This window comes from Notolabrus celidotus, chromosome 8 (genome assembly GCF_009762535.1).
Source record: "Notolabrus celidotus isolate fNotCel1 chromosome 8, fNotCel1.pri, whole genome shotgun sequence".
Classification (NCBI taxonomy): domain Eukaryota; kingdom Metazoa; phylum Chordata; class Actinopteri; order Labriformes; family Labridae; genus Notolabrus; species Notolabrus celidotus.
Genome location: NC_048279.1, coordinates 30,505,848 through 30,530,520, shown reverse-complemented (window position 1 = coordinate 30,530,520; position 24,673 = coordinate 30,505,848). Strand labels below are relative to the sequence as shown.

Sequence of the window (24,673 nt, the reverse complement as noted above, 5' to 3'; positions counted from 1 at the left end):
AGCCTATGGAACCACAAAGCAATATGCCCAGATAGAACTTCATTAAACTTTGATGTAGAAGTATTTGAATATAATTCTTGTGGTTAAATGCCCTGCACTAAGCAGTAATCCTTATTCATCCACAGACACCTTAACGAGCTGGTACATTTAACTTTTGATCATTTATACATTTATATGCAATAAATATATGAAACCAGCTCCTTTCTGAAGGTAATAGGGCAACAAAACAACACAGTGGTGCAACAATTTGTCATGGTATTTGACTAAAATCAACTAATTTAACAGTTGAACATAACATCATTTTCTTGAGTTGAATTGCTGAGGAGTGACACATCTATCATCCTTACTATCTTTGCTTAGAGTGGCACATGTGAACAGTGACCAGGAAGCAACAGGTAAACAAGAGATAGCAAAGAAGTTATGCAGCAGTGAGATATCTTGCATCCTTGCAATCTCCTCTGAGTGTAGCACACGCAAAATAGCTACCAGGAAGCAACAGGTAAACAAACTTAGCAACATGGTTGCAACCGAGGCAACCCCACCACGTCATGACATTTATAAAGTTAGAGTGCATTTCAATCCCTGCTGCAAAAAGATATAAAAAAAAACAGCTACCAGCAAGATCTGCAAACCTGAACTTGCTTTTCATGGGCAAAGCAATGTTTCAAAACCAGCTTGTGATCTGAAAATATGAAGCTAAAAAGATTGGAATCATTCTCTCTACTTTGGGGATGCGATGCAGCATTAGTTTAGAAACATGCAAGGAAATGTGATACTGGTGCTGTTAAAAGAAACACATCTTTTGATTCTCCTGGTTTTCTCCACAGCTCTGCACTCTGCCAAAACTAGATATTGGAAACCATATTTGTGCAGACAGTGCTAGGAGGGAGGTCTGTCATCTGCAGCAGACCAGTCAACATCTGTGAAATAAACTTAAGGAAAGGTCATGCTCACAGTTTGCTACGAGCAATAACTCAGCCTGAATGTAAAAACGGGGGCCTGTAACGCTGTACTCCTCGTTTTTATGTTACCAGAGCATGGATTTGATTTTAGTTAAAATATTCTGACACAACAGCGTCTAACAATAACTTTTTGAGCAGCATTGAGACAGAGGGATTTCTAAACCACTGCACACAAGGCAGACTGTGACCGACTCTCTGTGCCAATGGGGTGTTTAAGCCCTTTGAAGTCGTCTGGACAATCACAGGGTGCTTTGCCTCTGCTCCACACAGCTTAATGTTATTAGTTTGGGTACACCTTCTAAATGCATTCTCTAAGTGTCTAGGCACGCTGCTTCACAGACAACAATGAAAACCAAGTGCAAGTGTTTGGAAAGAATCCTCTGTCTGGATGCTCCCTCAGGCTAGTTTGTTGGCTTCACTCTGATCCCTAACAAAACCTCCTTTAAGGTCCCCGCACAGCAGACTTTAAGTGCACCATGACACATGTGAAAAAGGCCCCATGCCTTGGAGTGGCTGAATTTAAACACTCTGTAAAGAAAACAGTTTACCTGCTTGATGTACAGCACTGTTATGACCACAGTGTTAGTACACTTTAGCTATCCTCTGAGGGTATCTGTCAGCCATGTAAAATGATTTGGATCCAAAGTTTATGTCTCCATTAGCTGACTCACAGTAATGACCTTAAATGTACTTTTCTATCGAGTAGAGTGTAAATGCTATCAGTGCTGCACTGTGGGACATTCCTCACCCTTGCTTGCTGTTTCTTGGGTGCCAAGATATTGATCTGCACCCTGACACCCCCTGACAGAACACACAGCCAGGAGATACAGCTCTTTGATTTCTGCTGAGGCTGGAAACCTTGTTATACAGTATACCTGGTACAGCCCGATGGGACTGCTGGGGAAATAAGATGGCCGTAATGTGATCCATCATACTGAAATGTTGATGTGGTCCACCAGATTGCTTGAGGTCAATCTGGTGGACCAACATTATCTTTCAAGGACAACACCAGTGTGTGTACTGCATGTATTGATCAGAGATGATCTTTCATTTCCATCTGACTGTTCCATTATATGAACTCGTTTGCATTTTGTGCATTACTCCAAAATGCTCCAAGTGTATTTTAGTTACACAATCAGGCTCTGCATACAAATAAAGACCAAAGCAACACCAACATGCAACCTAGTTTTGCAGAACCTTTCACAAGGATACTCATTCTTCGTCTATTAAATGCATGACCAGTGTGTTAGTGCGCCAAGTGAAACCAAAGTTAAACACTTAAGTGCAAACCTTGATCTTTCCCTGAACCTAACAATAATTTTTAGGTTTTAGTTTAGGCACTGAAAGCCCCTTATTGGGTCAAGGAAAAGATCTTAGTGTGGTCAAAATAATAAGCCAGAGTTTATCCGTGATATCACACAGACCCTCCTGGGTGAAAACTTAGTACCTGACAACTTTATCTAACCCAAACTGTCTCATGCACTGACTTTCTAAGTGGAGCCATGACAAAACTAGCAGGAGGTTTGCAAATCTATGGTGACCCTCTGGTATCCACCTTCGTATAGCTGAGGATCACAGGAAGTGGCACTCTCCATGAGAGTGTTTGGACCATTTGCTCTCCTTTGTCCAGTTGAGAGCACATGCACACTCACCTATGCTGTTACTGAAGGGCAAAGTGAAGTCCTAGAAGTGGCCCATGCAGACATGTTGTATCCAGATTGTAAAGGGGCACTTCAGCACAAACAATGGAAAAAATCAGGGCCCATTAAGGCAACTAAAATAACCTAATTTGGATAGCAGTCTTATTGCAAGGCCTCTATAGACACTGATATGAAGCAGTTGATCGATAACAGGGTTCTCATCCACAGTGTGTCAAGTCAGTACCGTCTTAGGTGAAGTTAGTGCTGCAGAAGTGACACTTGCAAAGGAAACTTTCTCCTTCTGGTTAGAGACTACGGAGCTGATTTGCCCAAGTTCAAATAAAAACCAACATATCAACCTTTTTAAGTGGGTGTCAGTAAGAGGACATAGCTGAATATGTCCTTACAGTCATGATGTTCTTCTTTCTGTCTGGCTTTTTTTTCCCTCTGTTCCTTCATTGTTTCACTCCATTCAGTTGATTTTATCCTCCTTCTTATTGTCTTTTCGTGTAATGTGAGACAGCTTTATTCTTGTTTGCTTCCAAGTCTGAAGTAATCCCTACATTCGCAGAAAGTTTGCCAAGCTCGAAAATTAGTTGACTTACACTCTCTACTTCTGGGAAGATTATAATTAGACAACCAAACCAACACTGCAGCTCCTCCGGGGAAGGTCTCTTCCATTAAGGCAAGTTTGCTGTTATTCAGCCCCCATGGCACAGCGAAGAAATTAATGGATACTCAAGCTTTTACTTGTCAAAACCCCCGCTGAGCGTTCCTTTCACAGCAGCAAGAAGTGGTGTTTAAATTGTTTTATAATTCAGGGTTCATTTTTCAACATGTGACTTTTCCATCTCCAGAATATATTAGAGAGATTTCAAAGAAGTTAAATTACTTTTTTTGATTTGAAGAGATCCTCAACTGAAGTGTAAGTCCAATTTTCTGAACAGTTCTCAAGAGCAGATTGTTCTTCTCCTTGAGAACTTGATGAAAAAAATATGGTTTGTGTATTTTAACAAATTATAAATCTACCAAACACACACATGATGACAGATATTTGTTTTATCAAGACTTCATCATTGAATTTGAGGCTCATCCAGTGAATGATGATGCAAACCAGAGCCATCACCTGCTGCTGTCACGCAATGAACACGCTGCTAGTCTGAAACAGCAGGAAAACAAATGATGTCACTGGTACAGGCATTGTAATATAGAAACAATGACCCAGTCCAAAATATGTTATTTCACATTAACATGTATTTATTTAAATCCACAACCATCCAGTGACCTCCAATAACTGTTTCACGACCCCCACTGGTGTAGGGACCTTAAGGCTGAGAATCTCTGGCCTACATGATAAAATGCTGTCACCTTTACAAGTTGGCACCAGAATACATATGGGTTAATCTTATCTTATCTTTATTGATGCAGGCCCACATTGCTTGTAAAGTCTTGTGTCCAAGATACAAGTCTGGGTTACCTACCAGTGCATGTCCCTTTAAGACAGGGTCAGGCCTGGAGTGTAAGTAGTGTGTGTGTTTGTTGATGTTTTGAGGATGTGCTCCCTGTCTCTGCTGTTTATGTGCGTGATTAAAAATACTTGTGCCCGATTTTGACAGCTTTCTGAGAGCTCACTTATGTAAAGATGAGATGACACGTCTGAATTTAACTTTCTGTTTGAATGACGAGAAAATGTGTCACAAGGGAACATCCCAAGTAAAATGGCACGACATATGACCAAGATCATTATTTCTGTTAGTCAGAGGCCCTGAGCAACCAGAGGATTAGGACAAATTAGGATCAGAACCTTGGTTGCTTAACATGTGTTATTGTTGTCCATCTCACTTTTAAGAACATGTCTTCTTATAGTTAAGTTAACAAAAACTGGTGGAACACTCAATGAAGCTGTTTCAAGCTGTTTGAAAAGTTGGTATCTCTCCGTTACTCGTGAGGGATCACGTCAGAGGTACATGAAATATCTGCCATGTTTTTCAAGGCTAATATACAGATGCTGATTATTAGTAGTTAATGAGATGGATAACCATTATTTGGAACTGATATGCAATTACAGTAAAAATGAAAAACTTTCAGTCAAACTCTAGAATTTGGAATATTTAAAACTCCAGCAAAACTTTATTTGAATGCTGCGAGCAAATGTTCAATCAAAACTGAAACTTCATTACATACAGAAGTTAACCAGTTACAGTACAGTATATGTGACACAGTCTTGTGACGTCTAGCCAATCAGATCGTGTTGTGGGCAGGACATTAGTTGAAACAGACCAAAAGAGAAAGACACACTGACAGCGGAGCCAAAGTAGCACACTGTTGTATCAGTTAGTTTTATCTGCAAGCTGTAAAATAAAACTCTGATACAGATAATATAGAAAATGAATATTGGCCCCGATAATTGGCAAAAGACGTTAGTCAATTGACCCCTAGTGCTTATTAATATCATCCTCCAAGTTTTTCCTGCAGAGCTTTACTACCCTTTAGAAAAAATGGACACCAATTAAAAAAACCAAATAAATCAGTTAACACACACAAATCTGTCTTTCTGACGCTCTTCAACAGACACAAGATGTCAGGATGGCTGCTGCTAACATTAGCTTAGCTTGTAGTTAAGATCTTAGCTGTCTTTTATCACTGATTTCACAAATGTATCCGTATTAAGAACAAATGTTTCTTACTCTCATTGATTTTACAGCAGTCCCCTGTACAGATTATTGCATCACCCAGTTCTAGTTTTACAGCACATTATAGAATACACAGCTCATCAACAAACTCAGTGATGTGTTCTTTCACTTTCCAGGAGCAGCCACAGCGGTATTACATCTCAAAGAAGGTGATAAATGATGAATATGTAACTGCTGGAATTAAAAATGTGACAGAGAATAAATCTAAATAAAGGAGGATCCACAACAGTGGCAGCCACACCAAAACACACATGCACACACACACACACACACACACACACACACACACACACACACACACACACACACACACACACAAACACAAACACACACACACACACACACACACACACACACACACACACAAACACACACACACACACACACGCACACAGCCCCTCTTAAGAGAGGAGCATCACTGCAATACCCCCTGCTGTGTTTAAAGCTCCAACTCTTTTTCTCTCCTGGCATGCTTTGTGAAGTTTAATCTCCATAGGCAGCTGTTGAAATCCCATAAATCCAAACCCCACTTTATATATGTCTCAAACTTAACTTTATTGATAAAGGTCACTCACTCTGAAGATGGTGACGCTGTTATAGAGGCTGGAGGTTTTATTGATTTAGTGAAAGATGTTTCAGTTCAGCCCACACGTCACTGACAGCCTGCTCTGAATTCACAGTTAGAAGAAAACGCTCTTTCTGAATATTTTTTTCGCCCTCCAACTGAGAGAGGTTCAATGTGCTTTTCTGGCTGTCAAGATTGTTTAGCAGTTCAGTATAAACAGATTGCGACATTCCAACTCTTTTCTCAACATTTACCATCTCCCTGTCATCCAGTCCAAGGCGATGGCGTGCACTATTTGCAGCTATGCGTCTATCCGAGTGTGTTATGAAGCTGATATTTGTGTAAAACAAGCAGGTTGAGCAGAAGCTATCTGAGCTGTAATGTTTTCGTTCCTCATGGGTGAAGTTAGTTGATTGGTGTGCTAAATGTGCTGAACTTGTGAACTAGACAGAAAAGACACCACACAACATTAAACCCTGGATGAATTTTTAAAAAGCTATCTGATACAGACGTAAGAAATGCAGACTCATGTAGTTGAAATGTGATGGAACCACTAAATCCCTGCCTCTCCTATCCTGCAGCTTAAGTGCACTATGATTTACTTATTGCAGTAAGATAGGGGATTTTTCATTAGTTGTTTTCCACAAGGTAGCTGTGATAAAATTAATCCAATTAGAGCTCCTCTCAGGCTCTGTTGCATACTAATGCGGGCCCTCCCTTAGGATCACTCCCCACAGCTGCTTTGGAAACAGACTGAAGGCTGATCAGCTGGAGGTAATGCACTCACTAAGGCCATTTGTTAGAGTTTTACTGCCATCCTGATGTTTATAATGTTTGTGGGAGGAGAGAGAGAGAGTGCAATTATTACCCTCTCGCCCTTTACGTTACACCTGCCATTTTTGCATTTTTAAACATGTTATAGCGATAATCCTTCAGAAACATAACTATTTCCTCGGGTTCTGTTGATGCAGCGGTGTGAGACAGGAGATGATGATAGAGAGACTGACAGACCGGCCACTGTAGCCGAGCCCAGGGTGTTTTCCTTAGAGTGGAACTGTTGAGAGCATTTTAAAATAATCTCATTTAAGTGGAAAAGCTCAGAAACCACATCAAAGGTAGTTCTGCCTTTAAAATGTTGCCAAAGTTCTCTGACCTAAAGTTGAGCTGCCGACTTTCTCATATAAACAAACATGAATTTATTTATTTTGATTAATCAGGGTGTGAACGTGTGGAGTATGACAGTCTCAGATGATGGGGATGGAGGATGTTACCTTTAAAGATGTTTAGAACATGCTTATCACACGTCTGTGATGTTGAGATAACACGCCTGGATTTCTGCTTCATTCATTGCAGTAAAACCTGTTCGTCTCCTCTCCTTGTCACTTTGATTCAGGGATGTTACACAGGATACTGAACAGTGGCGGTTCTGGGGAGGGGCCAACAGGGGCCAGTGCCCCTGTAAAACTGAACCTGGACCCCCCTGTGGCCCCCCTCCACACCAAACAAATATTATACAATTAAAAAAGCTTCGGCATCGTGCCGATGTTAAAGGCGGAACAAATGCATGTGGCACTTGGTTCCAGTCCCTTAGAGCGCTAAGGGACTCATGTTGAGTGAAAACAGCCAAACAGCTGCTGTCAGTCTGCGTTTTGATATAGTACACACTAGTATATATGTCTAGTATATAATAGGGCTGTCAACGAATATTCTAAATTCGAATATATATTCGAATATTTAAAAAAAACGGAGATTCGATTGTGAAAATTAATATTCGACTGTGGAAAAAAACACATCGGCGGCTGTTTTGCAAGTGGGCTCACTGCATGACGGGTCAGGGACAGGTCACAGGAGTCGCACATGCACAGCATGAAGCAGACTGCAGAGAGAAATCCTTCCGTCCCCGTATCCTCAGTGCGCTCTGAGCGTGTCTTTTCCTCCGCTGGGAATACAGTGAATAAAAAGAGATCGGGCCTTTTCACACTGACTGTCTTGTGTTTTTGGCAAATAACCTGTCAGGCCTAAGACCCTGCATTGAAAGTGGACTAAAAGAGCCCGACAATCAGTGACACTGGGATAAAATGCAGTTTTTCCTCTTTTTTTATACAAGCGCCAAGAATGTAAGTGGACTACTTTTTCGTTTTTAACTTCAATTAATGTTAATAATATTTGCTTCAATCACTGAATGAAGCCTGCCTATATTAGGGACAAGAGTCAGTACCTTTAATTGCTCGCACAAGTCTTGTTCAGCACTCACACAGCGCATTGCGCACAGAGAGGGGAGGGGGGCGGGCGAGCGAGCGAGCAAAAGGTCTCCGGTCTTCAAAGTGTTTCGGTATAGGCCATTAGGTCATTTACTTGTTTTGTAATGTGTAGGTATGTTTTAAGCATGTTATATCTTAAATAAAAACACATATACAAGTAGTTATCTTTTTGTATTAGTTTGTCCACCTGTTATTGACATAATGCGCAAATATAGATATTCGAATGGTTCGAACCTATGGTTTTTTTAGAGCGAATATTCGAACGTCATTTTGGAGCAATTTTGACAGCCCTAGTATATAGGGATGTACTGATGTTTTGCCAGTTTGTTCTCAGCTGGTCCCCCCCCTTTCAAGTCTCTATTGTCAGGGTTGAATGTGTCCCTGTGACAACACCCTTAGCCCCAGCCTGGCCCCCCTAGTAAAATTGATCTAAAACCGCCACTGATACTGAACACTTGTGTTCTTGCCCCAAATCAATATGTCGGTTCTTTAAATCTGACATGCATCAAAGTTTATGCTTGCCATTTATTTAGTCGCCATAGCTGCGTTTGTTGTGCTTCCCTTTTCAATCAGCTTATTCCTGATTGGCTGTCGTTCTGGTCCATGTGACAAATCAGAGAGTGTATGCCTGGCCATCCTCATGGTTCCCCCCACACAACAGGCTTTCTGGTTGCAAATATTGAACATATTTAACATTTCAAGTTGGGCCGCCCCGATCATCTTTCAAACTGATTGGAGGAAAGAAAATCACTGCTAACACACCTCACACCCCTAAGTTTGTTAATCTTAGCCATGAACAAGTGCAGTGTAAAAGGCAATATTTAAATCATAAAAACTTGACAAACAATACAATAAAAACAGAAATGGGTCCACTGGGATCAAACCCCCGAACCATCCGATCATAATCGCCCACTCTTCCTCTGAGACACCCCCACACGAAGTCTGAACTTTTCTGCAACATTTCGGTCATCCAAACTAAAAGAACAAAGAATTCAAAAACACACAACTGGCCTCAAACCTGCCTGAATCTTAGATGCTGTATAGTCTGCTTTCATTCACAGGGGGGCTACAGTATTCACTCTGTCTCTGAATACAGAGCAGTCATCCTAGTCCCTCTTCGAGTCTCTACTCTCAGCATCAGTCAGGCTTCGTTCCGCTCTTCTAAACTGAGTTTTGTTTCCGTTAAGAGCTTGGAGTAGTAAACACAACCAGGGATGGTTCGCAGATGTGGTCTCTCCCTGTCATCACGAGTGTCTGTCTTCATGGGCTCACTTTCACTCAAAAATCACCTGATTTGTGTTTTGTTATGTGGCCTGATTGTTCCGGGAACTGCTTTGTTTAGCAGTGCGACTGGTGGCGGCAGTTCAGCATTAAAAGCAAAGTAGAGTAAGTATTTTCTTTGGGAAAACAAAAAGGAGCGCAGGTGTGTTTCTGCGCTCAAACAATTTTCTTCCTCTGTCAAACATTCAAGTCCACTGAGTCAGTATCAAAACAAGCAACTCTATTCTTCTTGTTTTGGGAGAGAGTTTTGCACAAATCAACTCAACCATCCAGGATCAGAGACTGTTCCCATGAATCTGTATTCTGTTTTTGGGGTGTTTTTCCCCTTTTGGAGTCTGCACGCATGGACTATGAATACTCAGCATCTGGAAACCGCTTTTATCTCCACTTCAAAATGTCAAACTTTAAGAAATGGGGGCTACACAAGCGTTCAGCCTTAGTAGTATCGAACATCATTGAAAGGGAGGGGAGTGTGCTAGAGGAATGAGAGAGCTGCTGAGGAGAGACGGAGCAAGAAAGCATGTGTTGCAGAAAGAGAGCGACAGAGCATGATAGAGGATGGAGTAAGGGGGTTGGCTAAGCAACCTCGGTGCAATTTGTCTTCATGCAGCCGGCCCCTCGCTACGTCCTGCAGGCCCATGCTATTTTCCCTGACAAGCTTGTTGCCTCTAGTGCAGTAGGTGATTTACCTCTCGCCGTGTCACCAACCAACATCCCATTCTGGGTGCAGAGCGGAGTAAATCAAAAGTCTGGACTTCACAGTTAATCACTAATTACAGGTTTGGACAGAGAAGGTTGATCCTTCCCAGGTGGCTGAGTCCCCTCAGGCCTCAAATCAGACCAAAAAGAGGAGCCAAGGCCACTTCCTCCTCTGATAAATCTCTCACCGAGGAGGGGCTGCTGGACTCAGAGTGTTTGAGTCGGATCCAGCAGCCCAGACTCCCATCTCTCTGAGGGATTTTTCATTCAGGTCGGATACAAACCCTCGCTTCCTCTTTGACTCCCCACCTTCCTCCATCAGCCAGCTAAAGCTATGATAGAGCCGGCCTGCCTGTTCCTCTGTCTGCCCACTTTCTTCTTTAAATTCTCGCTGTAACTTCACACATTCCTATCCCCCGGGATCAGCCGCAAATCGAGTTTGTTGCTTGCAGCGTATTCCAGGAGCATTAAGAGACAAGGGGGCTGTAATTGAATGGTTAGGGAGGACATTACAGAAGGAGATTTTTGTCAGCGTATCCACCCACCATCATCTCCACATGATGAAGAACACCAAGTGGCTGCGCAGCGTTGTGCTGGCTGTAGTATTAATAGTGATGGAGAAGGAGGAGAGACGAGGATTAGCCACACGTGACTGAGTGAAGATTCACTTTCTTTAATTCTTTACCTTCTGCACATTATCTTACTAAATGTGCAGTACTGTCATGATTATGACTGTCTATATTGGCCTTATTTCAGTTATTGTATATTTATTTTGTTGTCTTTCAAGTTTTCTTTTTCTTTGCAATTTCTTTCAATCAACATTAATTTGGTAAATCCACAAAAAATCCTACCTGCCTTTACTTAAACAGCATTTAACTGTTAATAATGACTTTCACTTAAGTTTAATTCCCTTACTCTAAATGAGATGATATGAAGGTTGGGACATTTCTAATTCAAAACCCTCCTTTTTTTAGAAGAATGAATTTAGGTTGGAAGTAAGGCTGTCAACAGACTAGATGATTTTAGGCCAGATTTTGGGCCTGATTTGCCACCCCCAATGATCGAAAGGGCGTGGCCTGATTCAGAGCTTGGTATAACTGATTATTTGTCCAAATAATCCTCAAGTGTGTAGTGTCAAAAAGACCATTTTACTGCTTCTGACTGACTTAGAGTTTCCTTGAGGTCTGGGATCATAAATATCAAACATGTTGGGTATTCAGCATTCTATGTTGGACAACCTCCAATGAAATACCTACAATAACCAATGAGAGGGGCAAACTGGGAAGTGTCACCAACCAAGCCAAGTAGAAAATTGAAAAAGCAGACCAGCTTCTGGAATTATTCACTCATAACTAGGACTTGTTTTTTATTTTTTGCTGCAAAACCAACCAAGCCAAGGATGTTGATTGCCCTCCGTGTTTGTTAACCTTCAGAAGTCACATTTGATCACAAGTTTCTGTGAGATCTCATGCCTGTGGAATTGTTACCTCACATGTTAAGTGTGTAGTCTAGCTGTCTCATGGAATCATCTATTATGTGTGTTCAGAGGATTATGATGTTAAGAATCAATCAGAGGGGGCGCTGGTGGCCTAACGGTCTAAGCCTGCCCAATGTACAGTGGCTATAGTGCTAGACTAGACTAGACTTTTTGCTGCATGTCCTCCCCCACATTTCCTGTCTCTCTTCAGCTGTCCTATCAATAAAAAAAAGGAATCAGTCAGAACTGTCTTTTTTGTGTGCTGTCCTTCATGGTTTTAAAATCAGTTAAGATCTAAAAGTCGTGGTGTGAGGTCAGTCTTAAGACATTATTGTCCATTGTGGTTTTATCAGAGAGACAGAAATCATCAGCAACAGCTGCAGACAACTTTCGTTCTAAATACCCAGCTCACATAGAGATCTGAAACAAACTTTAGTAGTGTTCAGCTGAACTTACAGCTTAACTTAATAGCAGTTCTTCCACAGTATCCTCACTGGGTGAAACACAGTGTAAGGCGAGGCCTTTATTAAATGACATCTCTGTGCTTCAAAGTTTTTCATTTTCCAAAGCAGTTTCTTTCAATCTGTTTGTATTGTCTCTCATATCACCCCCGCTGACTGCTGTGGTCACGTCTTTATTACATACAAACAGCTTCTTACTGATCAAACAAGTTACATCAAATGATTTCTGTCACATAATGAAGTCCGAATGGGAAATGTCTCAGTCTCTTTAAGATGTTTGTTATTGCTTTTCATGTTCAATTTAAAGCTTTCCTTTTTTAGATCAATGTAAGTGACGGGTTATGTTCATGACAGGAAATACCTCCCTCTGTGCAGGACATCACAAGACATTCTTATCACCAACCAATGAAAGAGACACACTAATGAATGAATACATTCATGTTTGTGTTTCAGGAATGAAACACTGATTGGTTCTCAAGCAAACGATTAAGACTCCTTTTGTCTTGCATGTGAGATGATTTGGTTGGCTTGGCATGAACAAAACCTTTATTTATATTTTGAGAGCTCACATCTCAAGGTGTCTGCTGCAGACAAACAAAACAAAGCATCATTCAAACCGAACAGGAGTTAGTCAGACTACAGCTCAAAAAAAACTACCAATGCAGGCAGTGGACACTGTAACAGTAGCACCTGTGTTATATAACACAGTCTGTTGCAATAGCTTGGCAATAAACACCGTCTTTATGGAGCTGAGGGTGTTCCATTTTTGTCAGCTCTGTCACCGATGTGTTCGCTGGGAGAAATGTTTTTGCAGTCAGCATGAGTGGGGTTGCATTGAATTACATTATACACTGAGTTTCTGTAATTTTGTCAACACAGCTGAGCACAAGGTGAAGCTTTCTTTTCAATGCTCTAAAAAAAAACATGGAGGTAAAAGTGATATTGATCTAGATTTTTAGGTCTCCATGGACTGAAAAGTTGTTTCCTGCAGAGACAGCACCACAGTGTAGAAGAGCGATTCCATTAACAGAGTATAAAAGGGAAATGGTGCAAGTGCAGAGTGTGCTGCTCAGTGCCCTGCTTAAGTGAACAAGTGAAATTAAATTATTGCTAAAGGTACATGCATTTTGCTTGTAATTTATTTTCCTGATTTACTTTGAATGCAAGAATATGAGACGTCTTTGTGGAGTAGAATTGAGTGGAGGTTCGTTGAGGAGGGTTAGGGTCGAGTGTATGCAGGTGTGTCAAGTGTATTCTTAATTTTGCATTCTGGTAATGAAACAGCTGAATACATTGGGTTTAAGTTATGTTTTGGGCATTTTCCTGTTTATTGATTGGACTGCTGAAGGGAGGCAGGTCATGTGGGGAGTAGAGAGCAGGCGAGACATGATTGAGGCTGGGAGTCGAACCAGCAACCTCTGTAACGAGGACTAAAGCAGGGTTCCCACGCGTCCTGGAAAACCTGGAAAACAGTTGACCAGTTTTCCAGTACTGGAAAACACCTGGAAAATGGGAGAAAAAGTAAAATGTCCTGGAAAATCACATATAGTCCTGGAAAATGATTCCAACATGGCTGCATTTGACCTGACCCGATTAACAAAACACATCCCCATTCATTGAAAGTTGAGTTCACGCTGTGCTGGAAAAGAAAGCGACACTGCGCAACTTTTTTCACATCTTTTCTCCTTCACTTCATAATCATGCATTCACAGAAAACAGGGGTATATTGTTTATGTTTTATGGTACATTAACCTTGTAGAGTGCTCTTTTGATTCAAAGAGTATTATATTTAAGTTATAGTGTGACCAGTGGAGTCGGGCAGAGAGCTTGGAGGTCTGTGCCTCACAACTTTCTCTGCAGGCTGAGAGCTCAGTTACCGTACTCTAGCACAGTTGTTCTCAAAGTGGGGTCCTGGGACCCCTGGGGGTCCGTGAACCATGGCGTGGGGGTCCGTGAAATAATTTGAATACATTTCTAATAAATTCTAAAATTGTGCTGTGTCATTACAAACAGCATACACCATTGTTATGATACCATTTGGTGGCTCGAAGGGATATGTGAGTCTTGCTACTGTTCATTTTCTGAAAGCGTTTAAGATCAATTACTTGAAAAGTATAAATGCTGTCATGTTGAGTCCACAAGGAATGAAATGACCCTCTGTTTTAAAGTATACAAGTGGTATTTACTTGATTCAAATTGAAGTGTTATCTGTTTATCACTATGGTACAGGTCTGAAGGATTTACATTGATACGTTTTACAATACAAATAGTTCCAAGGGTATCTAAGAGTGCAAATGGTAGAAAGCATGTGCTTTAGTAATAGGAAGTTCAGCTCTTTTCAGAGAGCCGGCTCTTTTGACTCGGCCCCCAAAGAAGAGCCGGCTCTTTCGACTCCCGAACGGCTCTTAATTTAGGATCTTTTGTAGCCGTATATTTTACCTTAACTTTGCAAAAACTAATGGTTTGTGTTGAAAACCCATTAACATGTTTTTATGAGGATCCTTATGATTTCCCAATAAAATTGCATTTATTCTGTTACAAAAACAATCTTAGGGTTAGGGTTGTGATTAGGGTTAGGATTAGAGTTAGGGTTAGGGTTAGGGTTAGGATTAGGGTTAGGGTTAGGGTTAGGGTTAGGGTTAGGGTTAGGGTTAGGATTAGGGTTAGGGTTGGGGTTGTGATTAGGGTTAGGATTAGGGTTAGGGTTAGGATTAGGGTTAGGGTTAGGGTTAGGGTTATGGTTGTGATTAGGGTTAGGGTTAGGGTAGGGTTAGGGTTAGGGTTAGGATTAGGGTTAGGGTTAGGGTTATGGTTGTGATTAGGGTTAGGATTAGGGTTAGGGTTAGGGTTAGGGTTAGGGTTAGACTTTGGATTAGGGTTAGGGTTAGGGTTAGGGTTGGGGTTGTGATTAGGGTTAGGATTAGGGTTAGGGTTGGGGTTGTGATTAGGGTTAGGGTTAGGGTTAGGGTTAGGGTTAGGGTTAGGATTAGGGTTAGGGTTAGGGTTATGGTTGTGATTAGGGTTAGGATTAGGGTTAGGGTAGGGTTAGGGTTGGGGTTGTGATTAGGGTTAGGATTAGGGTTAGGGTTAGGATTGGGTTAGGGTTAGGGTTAGGGTTATGGTTGTGATTAGGGTTAGGGTTAGGGTAGGGTTGCGATTAGGGTTAGGATTAGGGTTAGGATTAGGGTTAGGGTTAGAATTAGGGTTAGGGTTAGGGTTAGGGTTAGAGTTAGGGTTGGGGTTAGGGTTAGGGTTAGGGTTAGGGTTGGGGTTGTGATTAGGGTTAGGATTAGGGTTAGGGTTAGGGTTGGGGTTGTGATTAGGGTTAGGGTTAGGGTTAGGGTTAGGATTAGGGTTAGGGTTAGGGTTAGGGTTAGGGTTAGGATTAGGGTTAGGGTTAGGGTTAGGGTTAGGGTTAGGGTTAGGGTTAGGGTTAGGGGTTAGGGTTAGGGTTAGGGTTGGGGTTGTGATTAGGGTTAGGGTTAGGATTAGGGTTAGGGTTAGGGTTGGGGTTGTGATTAGGGTTAGGGTTAGGGTTAGGATTAGGGTTAGGGTTAGGGTTGGGGTTGTGATTAGGGTCAGGGTTAGGATTAGGGTTAGGGTTAGGATTAGGGTTAGGGTTAGGGTTAGGGTTAGGGTTAGGGTTGGGGTTGTGATTAGGGTTAGGGTTAGGGTTAGGAATAGGGTTAGGGTTAGGATTAGGGTTAGGGTTAGGGTTATGGTTGTGATTAGGGTTAGGATTAGGGTTAGGGTAGGGTTAGGGTTAGGGTTAGGGTTAGGGTTAGACTTTGGATTAGGGTTAGGGTTAGGGTTAGGAATAGGGTTAGGGTTAGGATTAGGGTTAGGGTTAGGGTTATGGTTGTGATTAGGGTTAGGGTTAGGGTTAGGGTTAGGATTAGGGTTAGGGTTAGGATTAGGGTTAGGGTTAGGGTTAGGGTTGGGGTTGTGATTAGGGTTAGGGTTAGGGTTAGGATTAGGGTTAGGGTTAGGGTTGGGGTTGTGATTAGGGTTAGGGTTAGGGTTAGGGTTAGGGTTAGGGTTGGGGTTGTGATTAGGGTTAGGGTTAGGGTTAGGAATAGGGTTAGGGTTAGGATTAGGGTTAGGGTTAGGGTTATGGTTGTGATTAGGGTTAGGATTAGGGTTAGGGTAGGGTTAGGGTTAGGGTTAGACTTTGGATTAGGGTTAGGGTTAGGGTTAGGAATAGGGTTAGGGTTAGGATTAGGGTTAGGGTTATGGTTGTGATTAGGGTTAGGGTTAGGGTTAGGGTTAGGGTTAGGGTTAGGGTAAGGGTTAGGGTTAGGATTAGGGTTAGGGTTAGGATTAGGGTTAGGGTTAGGGTTAGGATTAGGGTTAGGGTTAGGGTTAGGGTTGGGGTTGTGATTAGGGTTAGAACCAGAACTTAAGTTAAGCAAACAGAACCAGAACCAAACTCATGCAAACAGAACCAAACCCAAGCAAACCCAACCAGACCCGAAACAGAACCGTACCAGAACTAAAACGGAACCGAACCAGAACCATACCAGAATCGAACCAGAACCGAACCAGAACCGAACCAAACCATACCAGAACCATACCAGAACCGAACCAGAACCGAACCAGAACCGAACCAGAACCGAACCAGAACAGTACCAGAACCGAACTGAACAGAACCGAACCAGAACCATACCAGAATCGTACCAGAACCGAACCAGAACCGAACCAAACCTTACCAGAACCATACCAGAACCGAACCAAAACCGAACCAGAACAGTACCAGAACCGAACCGAACCAGAACAGTACCAGGATCGAACCAGAACCGAACCGAACCGAACCAGAACCGTACCAGAACCGAACCAGAACCGTACCAGAACAGCACCAGAACCGAACCAAACCTAACCGGTACCGTACCAGAACCGAACCAGAACCGAACCAGAACCGAACCAGAACCGAACCAGAACCGTACCGTACCAGAACAGTACCAGAACCGAACCAGAACCGAACCGAACCGTACCAGAACTGAACCGAACCAGAACCGAACTCAAGCAAATAGAACCAGAACCAAACTGGAGCAAACATTATTAATGTCCTCAGGTTGGCATTGAGAACAATCAGATGCGTCAGCTTGGATGGGCTGATCCGATTTCTCCTCTCAGTGAGTATTTGCCCGGTCTTCAAGAAGACTCTCTCAGAAGGAACAGATGTAGCCAGGATACACAGCCTCCCCTCCATCACCTGTATCCTATATCCTCACATGTGATTTGTGCTGATTTGTGCCGACCAATCAAAACAAAGTTCTGCTGTGAGCAGAGCTGGGGCTGAGCACTGAGAGAGCTAAGCAGAGAAAGGAAAAAACTGGGAGCCGGCTCTCTCTCGATGGGAGCCGGCTCTTCTGATTCACTATAAAGCATCGACTCTCAGAGCCGCAGCTTTTGATCATGACACATCACTAATGTGCTGAATCTGTGTTACAGTTATGAGGGGGTCCTTGGACAATTTTCTCACCTCTTTTGTTTTTTTCTTAGCTTATTTTATATTTATTGAGAAAAGAGAAAGCTGAGATGAGAGTTGCCCATCATTGTTACTTGGTTGCACTAATAAAGTGAAGTGCTGTACATCTGTGGTTACATTATTCTATTATCAATTTGCCATACTTTTTAAGTATGTAAGAGATGATTTCATTGATAGCCATAGACTACATGTCTTTCAATGTAGACTTCCACTGAGAGGAACATATTAGACTATTTAGGAACTAAATTTAGACTGTCATACCAGCTTGATCATCAATGAAAATGTCCTGGAAATGTCCTGGAAAATGATCTCTGGAAAAGAGTGGGAACCCTGTAAAGCCTCCTTCTGTATATGTATATGGGGCACATGCTTGAACAGCTAGGCCAATGGCGCCCTGAATGCATTGTTTCTGACAGAGGTTACTTGATGATGTGAATCCGCTTCAAATCAGTTAATTCATCAGTTTTTATATATAGAAGGAGTTTGTCTAAAAGTAGCATAATTGGGATTAAGAGTTTTTAACTGAGTTCAGAAAGAAGACCAACAGATACAGTTAAGCTCACAGACTTTAAGCCTCGGAAATCACAGCAGAGTTGGATAAAACTCAGCATTGACAGTATAATCATCCAAAACTTAGAGCTATACTCCACTTACAGGAAACGTCTGTTATTAATCCTGTAATTTTGATGGAGATTTGGCCGGGCTTAAGCTGAGTTTCAATGGGCCAAACGATATATTATGAGTCTTAACTCTGAGCCTCCTGCTGAAAAGAAGTTTGACTTCTCTCACGACTCCCAGTCTGAACGGCCCGGATCTAACGGGCTATAAGTTCACAGACCAGAGACACAACAAGTGGAGCAAACACAGCAAATGAGTGAGAAGGTTAAAAAAGCATTCAGGAGCCGTTGGTACGGGGCCGTTGGAGTTGTGGTGTAATTGAAGGTGCTCTCATCCTTATTCTTCAGGCTGTGGCAACTGAACACTGTCTGCTGGACCTGCTCTTTCATTAGGTTTTGTATTTCATGCCCTTAGGAGCAGAACAAATTGAGTCTCTGTTTCCTTTTGCTCTGTTGCTCATTACCCAAGAGAAAGATTAAATCGCATTCTCTCACAGGCCATGTTACATAACACAGCTGAAGAAAGGATGAGTGTATATTGTGCTCATTGTCTCCACAAAATACCCGACGCACAAAAAGCGCTAACCAACCATACTCATGCTGACCTCCAAAACACCCTGTCTCTCCTCTAAGGCAGGATTTGCTCCTAGTATTAAGGGTAAAAAATAACCACAGAGAACATAACCACATCTCATCATCACCAAAAACATGCTCCAGAAACTTCTAGGTACTGCAGGATTACAGAATCAAGCAAAGCACTGACTCGGGTCGGAGAATCGGGCTGTGTTTCCAGGGGGAACCTCTTAGGCAGTGCAAGCGTATTTTTTCCATGTCTCTTTCATCAGAAAAAGGTGCACTCCTGGGCTTTTACAACTACGTGGAGAGCCTAGTATGCTTATTCAATACTCAGAGCACCAAGCAGGTTAAAAATATTCAAACTCCTCGTTACAAAGCAGCAGGCTTACACCAGCAGAATCCCTGCCTCCCAGATGTGTCTGTTTTTGTGCTGTTAGCTAAAACAGAGGTGCATGGTGGTGGACTGGGGTCCTTGGAGAGTTCAGCAGAGGAAGCAGGACTTTCATTATAGTATCATTACATAAATTATGCAAAGGATTTACAGAACATTTAACCTAATCTATTCCCATTACTTTGCAAATTGCAATAATTGTGCTGCCTCAGTGCATCTTTAACAAAAAAAAACATCTGCCTCTGTAGTTCAGCACAACAGCCACTAATTGAGACACTCTTGTTTTTCCTATTGTTGTTTTCAGGCTTCATTAAGTGAAAAATGTGGCTAAAAATGAAATCTTGCATCGTGAAGTATCTCAGTGAGTTTATTCCTCTGAATTATGAGCTGTTCCCAGAAGAAGTCCATCACTTCATGAAGTTTAAGCAAACTCACTCTGATGAAAACTTTCCCTGCTGTTACTTTCACTCAGCAGTTTCATGAAGTGTCTGAAAACTTAAACAAAGTCAGCCTCCGGAAGACAATGTGTCTAACGTCGTGTCATTGTTCCCTCTCCTTCACAGATGTGTACCTGCTCAGCCTTCCAGATGACCAAAAAGTGAGTGTCACCACGGTAACGGTGGGCCAGAGCGCCGTGATGACATGTGCCATCGCCGGGGAGCGGAGGCCTCCCATACTGTGGAAGAGAAACCATCAATACCTGAACGCCTTGAACCTGGAAGACATCAATGTAAGAGCCGGCTGTCATCACTCTCTCTGATTTATTGTGTGTGATAGACAGATGGGTTGATGGATGGGTAGATAAGTAGGAGGGGACTTTCATAGGTAAATAAAAACAAAATGGGATTCTAGTTGAGTGGTTCTGACACATGAAGTGCTCAGGTCTAATTACTGCGTTTTGAAGAGTCATCAGTTCTCGTCTATTTAAGAGCTGTCTCTGTTTTCTGTGAGAGCCGTACCTTTCTGATGATTTCGACCTGTATTTCTTTCTTGTCCTATTCCAACTTTATGTTTTTTGGCAGCGGCTCAGATTGTCAGCACATTTATTTGACTGTTGGCGCTGGCTTTGTATTGTTGGTCTGACAGTAATCCAGGATGTCAGTTTGTGTTCCTCCTTTCTGTGTTTGGAGACTGCTGGGAGGGACGGGGATTTCAGACAAAGTAAAAAAAAGATGAAGGGGGGATACCAAAGGGGTTCAGCCCTAGAGGAAGGACCTACTTTTACAGCTCAGTAAAAGACTGTATGTGTGTGTGTCTCTGTGTGAGTGTTAATCTGCAAGCGTGGCACCAGACAGCCCCGTGTGTCACTTTCATCCACATCAAAAGCAAGAAGGGACACTCAGGTGGCGAGGTACACAGAAGGAAGACCTCTCTCCTCTTTCTCTGTTTCCTCTTTGTGTGTCAAAGCTCACCAAGATGGCTGTGATACTTCTGTGCATAATTAAGTCAACACTGTCGCAGTAGATAAAGGGAGACCCAGCGAAGCCACTAATGTAACATTAAATGTTGATGACCCTTAAAATGAGTAAGAGGCGCCCAGCTGTCGCCAGTCGTCCTTGGCACCATCAACTGCTCTAAACTGGCACGCTGGTTTCGGTTCTGCGCGATGTGGGATGCACATTAAGAGCCGCACCAGCATCATGGGTGATTTTCAGGCTGTGCACGTGAGAGTTACAGCTTTCCCACTGTTTGCATTTTTGAGCCGTTTCCTGTAATACTCTATGACTACTTTTAAGTCATCCAGGGCCTGAAAAGATGTCTGAAAGTGCTGCGAGTAACAGAAAGAGAAATGTCAAGTCAGATTATTTCTTAAAAACTGCTCTGAATATCTTTTAGAGGATTGGTGGGAGAAAAGAAAGAAAGGTGCGAGCTCCTGTAAGGTCGAAGCAGGCTTTGATCTGTCTTTCATATACTTTTCTGAAGAATTGTTTTGTTCTTTTTTATTTTTTTTGGTCCTTTGTGCAGATGCAATAGACCTAGTTTTGTTTCATCTCGTGATGTTGCCTGAAGCATGAAGCAAAGTTCAATGTCCTGACCAGGTGTGGTCTTTGTCTGCACTTCACACAGTCATCAGTTTCCTGGTGACTAATATCAGATTGCACACAATTCTATTTTCAGTCTGCATATCAGAGTGGGGATGAAAGCTCTGCTGCCAAATGCTTTTCAGCATTTCCACTGTAGCAGAAAAAAGCTTTGTGTGAACTTCATCAATGGCTGGAATAATGACAGCAGATAGAGCATGGACATGAAAATGACTCAATACCCTTTGAAATTGTTGGACTTGGCATGGTTTTGCATCACAACATTTTAAAACAAACATTTTCACCCGTTCTCTGCAGATCCCCTCTGTCTCTATTTTTCAGCTTATTGAGGGATTGGGCAAGAGAACATCCTGTCTTCTAAAGCCGGCCTTTTGTGCTTTCCAGCCATCATGTACCTGCAGAAATCTAAGAAAGTATTTCAGTCCATAGAGCTCGTTCCTGAAGTTATACACCACAGACAGAGCAGCAGGATGCAACAAAGTGGGTTTTTAATTAACCTTGAACCACTTTGGTACTCCAAGGCTCTCTATACTGCCCGTGTTTATGTTGTAGCTTTAAAAGACTCTGTCTGGTGCACACAGCATGTTAGAATGATGTGGGTTCAGCTTTATGAAGGGAGACTGAGTTAGGACTAAACTCGCTCTTGATTCTCAGAGAACTCGCTGTTCTTTGACCCTGGAGGTCTGTGATTGTCAGATGTGATTTTTTCTTTTTTGAAGTCTAACATACCCAGAGTTTACAACCCCTGCAGGTGCACAGAATACTTCCTGAGCATCTGCACCAACACAGCCAGTGAATCAGCATGAGTATTTACAGTCTCTTGTGACTCATCGGAAAATATGTGCAAACCACGCAGCACCAAGAGAACTACCGGTGGGAACACACCAACTGCAGCTTAATCCAGATTTATTTTTGGCTCTCAGACATCCAGTCAATCATTGTTGTTCCTTCCAGAGAGGAGAATGGATTTTGTCTGCACCTGGCATCCTCAGACTCGTTCTAAATTGCCTTGCAGACAATTTCTGCATAATTGCTGGCTGTTAATATTTGTGAGTATCCACTGCCAGCCTTAATTAGAGTCATATTCCTGTGAGTACACATGGGAGCTTTATGCATTCTGATCTCGCAGGCCTTCCCCATTTTGAACGTGGTTATTTTAGAAATTTTGTCGACGTTCAGACTTAGTGGATCGGCATTAATCCCGGGGGTGCGCTTGTATCCTGGAGTTCAATGGAGCCTCTCTAAATTTTGACAAAGCAGCTTACTGTAATTCCATGAAGTTGACAGTTGCTGGCTATTGCATCATCATCCAAGGCTGTCAGTATTTCAATCCTCCCTGAGTGGCCGAGCCAAAGACACAGTTGGGTTTGTGTGTTTGCGTGCCTGTGTTTGCGTGCCTGTGTATGTTTGCGTCCAGGGATGCTGATTCTGAAGTTCCGGAAATAGCACAGCAGATGAAAATGCACTTTTATTTCATTGTGTAATTTTTTTTTAAGTTTGGAGATCCAGCCATGTGAAGGAATGTGAAGTTTGCAAAAAGTATTTCTCAGCTACTTTTCGTTGTAACGTGTCCTAGTTGCAAAGTCAACTTGCAGGGTCACAATAAAAGTTATCAGATTAAGCACTGAAATCTTGGAAAGACATGCAGTTAACAAAATTAGAAAGTGTATGGAGGATTAAATATAAGGCAGGAAGCAGAGCAATGTGTGCTTCCTCTCTTCTTCTTCTTCTTCTTCTTCTTCTGCTTTCTGCTCCTGTCCATGAAAATGTGTTTTTATCTCCCGTAAGACTTTGATGCCTTTTTCTGTCCAGTTTCACATTATGCAGATTGTGGAGATGTACTGCATGTAACACTGAGTGTATGTAATACTTTATGATATCTGCATTCAGTTTGGATCAGTGTATGCTACCTTAAGTGATAGAATTTGTATTCTCCTGTGCTGTTCCCGGAGGATGGATAAATGAAGCGCTGCATCTTGATAAAGCCGATAACACATAAATCTTACTGAGTCGCTGTGGTCAGCTTTAATACATCTACACCTTCTGTCATGAGGGTGTGTGTACTGTAATGATCACGTGGTCTGGGAGTCCAGGACACACTGTACCTCCTCCTATATGTTATTACAGAGGAGCTACATGAACACGTATACTGAGCTTTGTAACAACTTGAGCCTGATTTATACCTCTGTGTCAAAACTACACCATAGTGTACACTCACACAGAAGCCTCACCTGACATGCACCTCCTCAAAAATGTAGCTACACATCTAAACAATGCAGACCTCAAGCTCTGTGATTGGTCTGCAGGGTTGCATCGTTCCAAACGTGCAAAAAATTCCCCATCCTCTCCCTACACTGATTCAGTAGCCGTAAATTCCATCTCCTCCGACATCTCCTCTCCTTTATTCTTCTCACTAACAGCAGTAAGATCAGCTACTGCTCGACATTAACAGCTCCAACTCCAAGGTAATACGCTCAGATTCAGTCGCCATGCAGAGAATGTAGCACAACCGTAAACAGGCAAAGTAGTGCAGAGTGCTGGGACACTCACAAGCATGCACTGCTTATGACGGCGTGGGCCACTATGGTGTAGAGTCCACACAGAGGTATAAATCAGGCTATCGACTCATTTGTGACCACAGAACCAGCAGGGTCATTGATATGCTTTAAAATGTATTTCTCAAGACGTAATGATTTTGATTAACAAAACTCATCAGTGTTTAACCTGTTTTCTCTCCAACAGATCCCGTCTCAGGTAGGATATTTTTAACTCTTTCTTTGCCTCAACAGATGGACATTGCTTCACTTTTTTATTTATGGTCCATTCGCAACAAGCCCACAAAGCTAATGAGCTGCCTAACACAGATGCATGCGATAATAATCAATTAGGCATGAGTTATGGTCATTAAATAGTGTGAGCGTTATGATCCCTGCATATATAAACACATTGAGTACATGCAATCAGATATCTTAGTACAAGGAAAGTATGAAGGGTAGTGCTGGCAGGGTTCCCACGTGTCCTGGAAAACCTGGAAAACAGTTGACCAGTTTTCCAGTACTGGAAAACTCCTTGAAAATGGGAGAAAAAGTCAAATGTCCTGGAAAATCACAGATTGTCCTGGAAAATTTGCCAACATGACTGCGTGCGATCTGACACGGTTAAAAAAACACACCCCCATTTAACATTTGTGGCCATTTTTGTCATTCAGTTCTATTTAGGTCAATTTATGCACTGATCCTCTGATTGTTATTTTTTTATTTCAGTAAGGCAGATTCCTTTGCTGGCTCTTTTGTTTTTTTCTGAGCTAATTTTGTATTTTTTGAGAAAAGAGAAAGCTGAGATGAGAGTTGGACATCATTGTTACTTGGTTGCACTACTTTCAAAAGACAGCTAAAGACCCAGCTCTTTAAGAAGCACTATGCACTTAGCTAGACTGTTCTCCACTGTTGTCCCCAGTGGCAGATCATGTCTTCCAGCTACAATTGACTCACACTGTCCTTCTCTACTCTGGGAATCTGTG

General features: G+C 42.2%; 1 protein-coding gene across 4 annotated transcripts in view; it reads left to right on the top strand.

Annotated features, from left to right (window-relative positions):
* fstl5 (follistatin-like 5) overlaps positions 1-24,673 on the top strand; it is a 222,882-nt gene that overhangs the window by 124,919 nt on the left and 73,290 nt on the right. For all 4 annotated transcript variants that reach the window (XM_034689156.1, XM_034689155.1, XM_034689157.1 and 1 more), the window contains exon 7: positions 19,675-19,841. In XM_034689156.1, the coding sequence (XP_034545047.1) occupies positions 19,675-19,841 (167 nt within the window). The remainder of the gene's footprint in view (positions 1-19,674; positions 19,842-24,673) is intronic.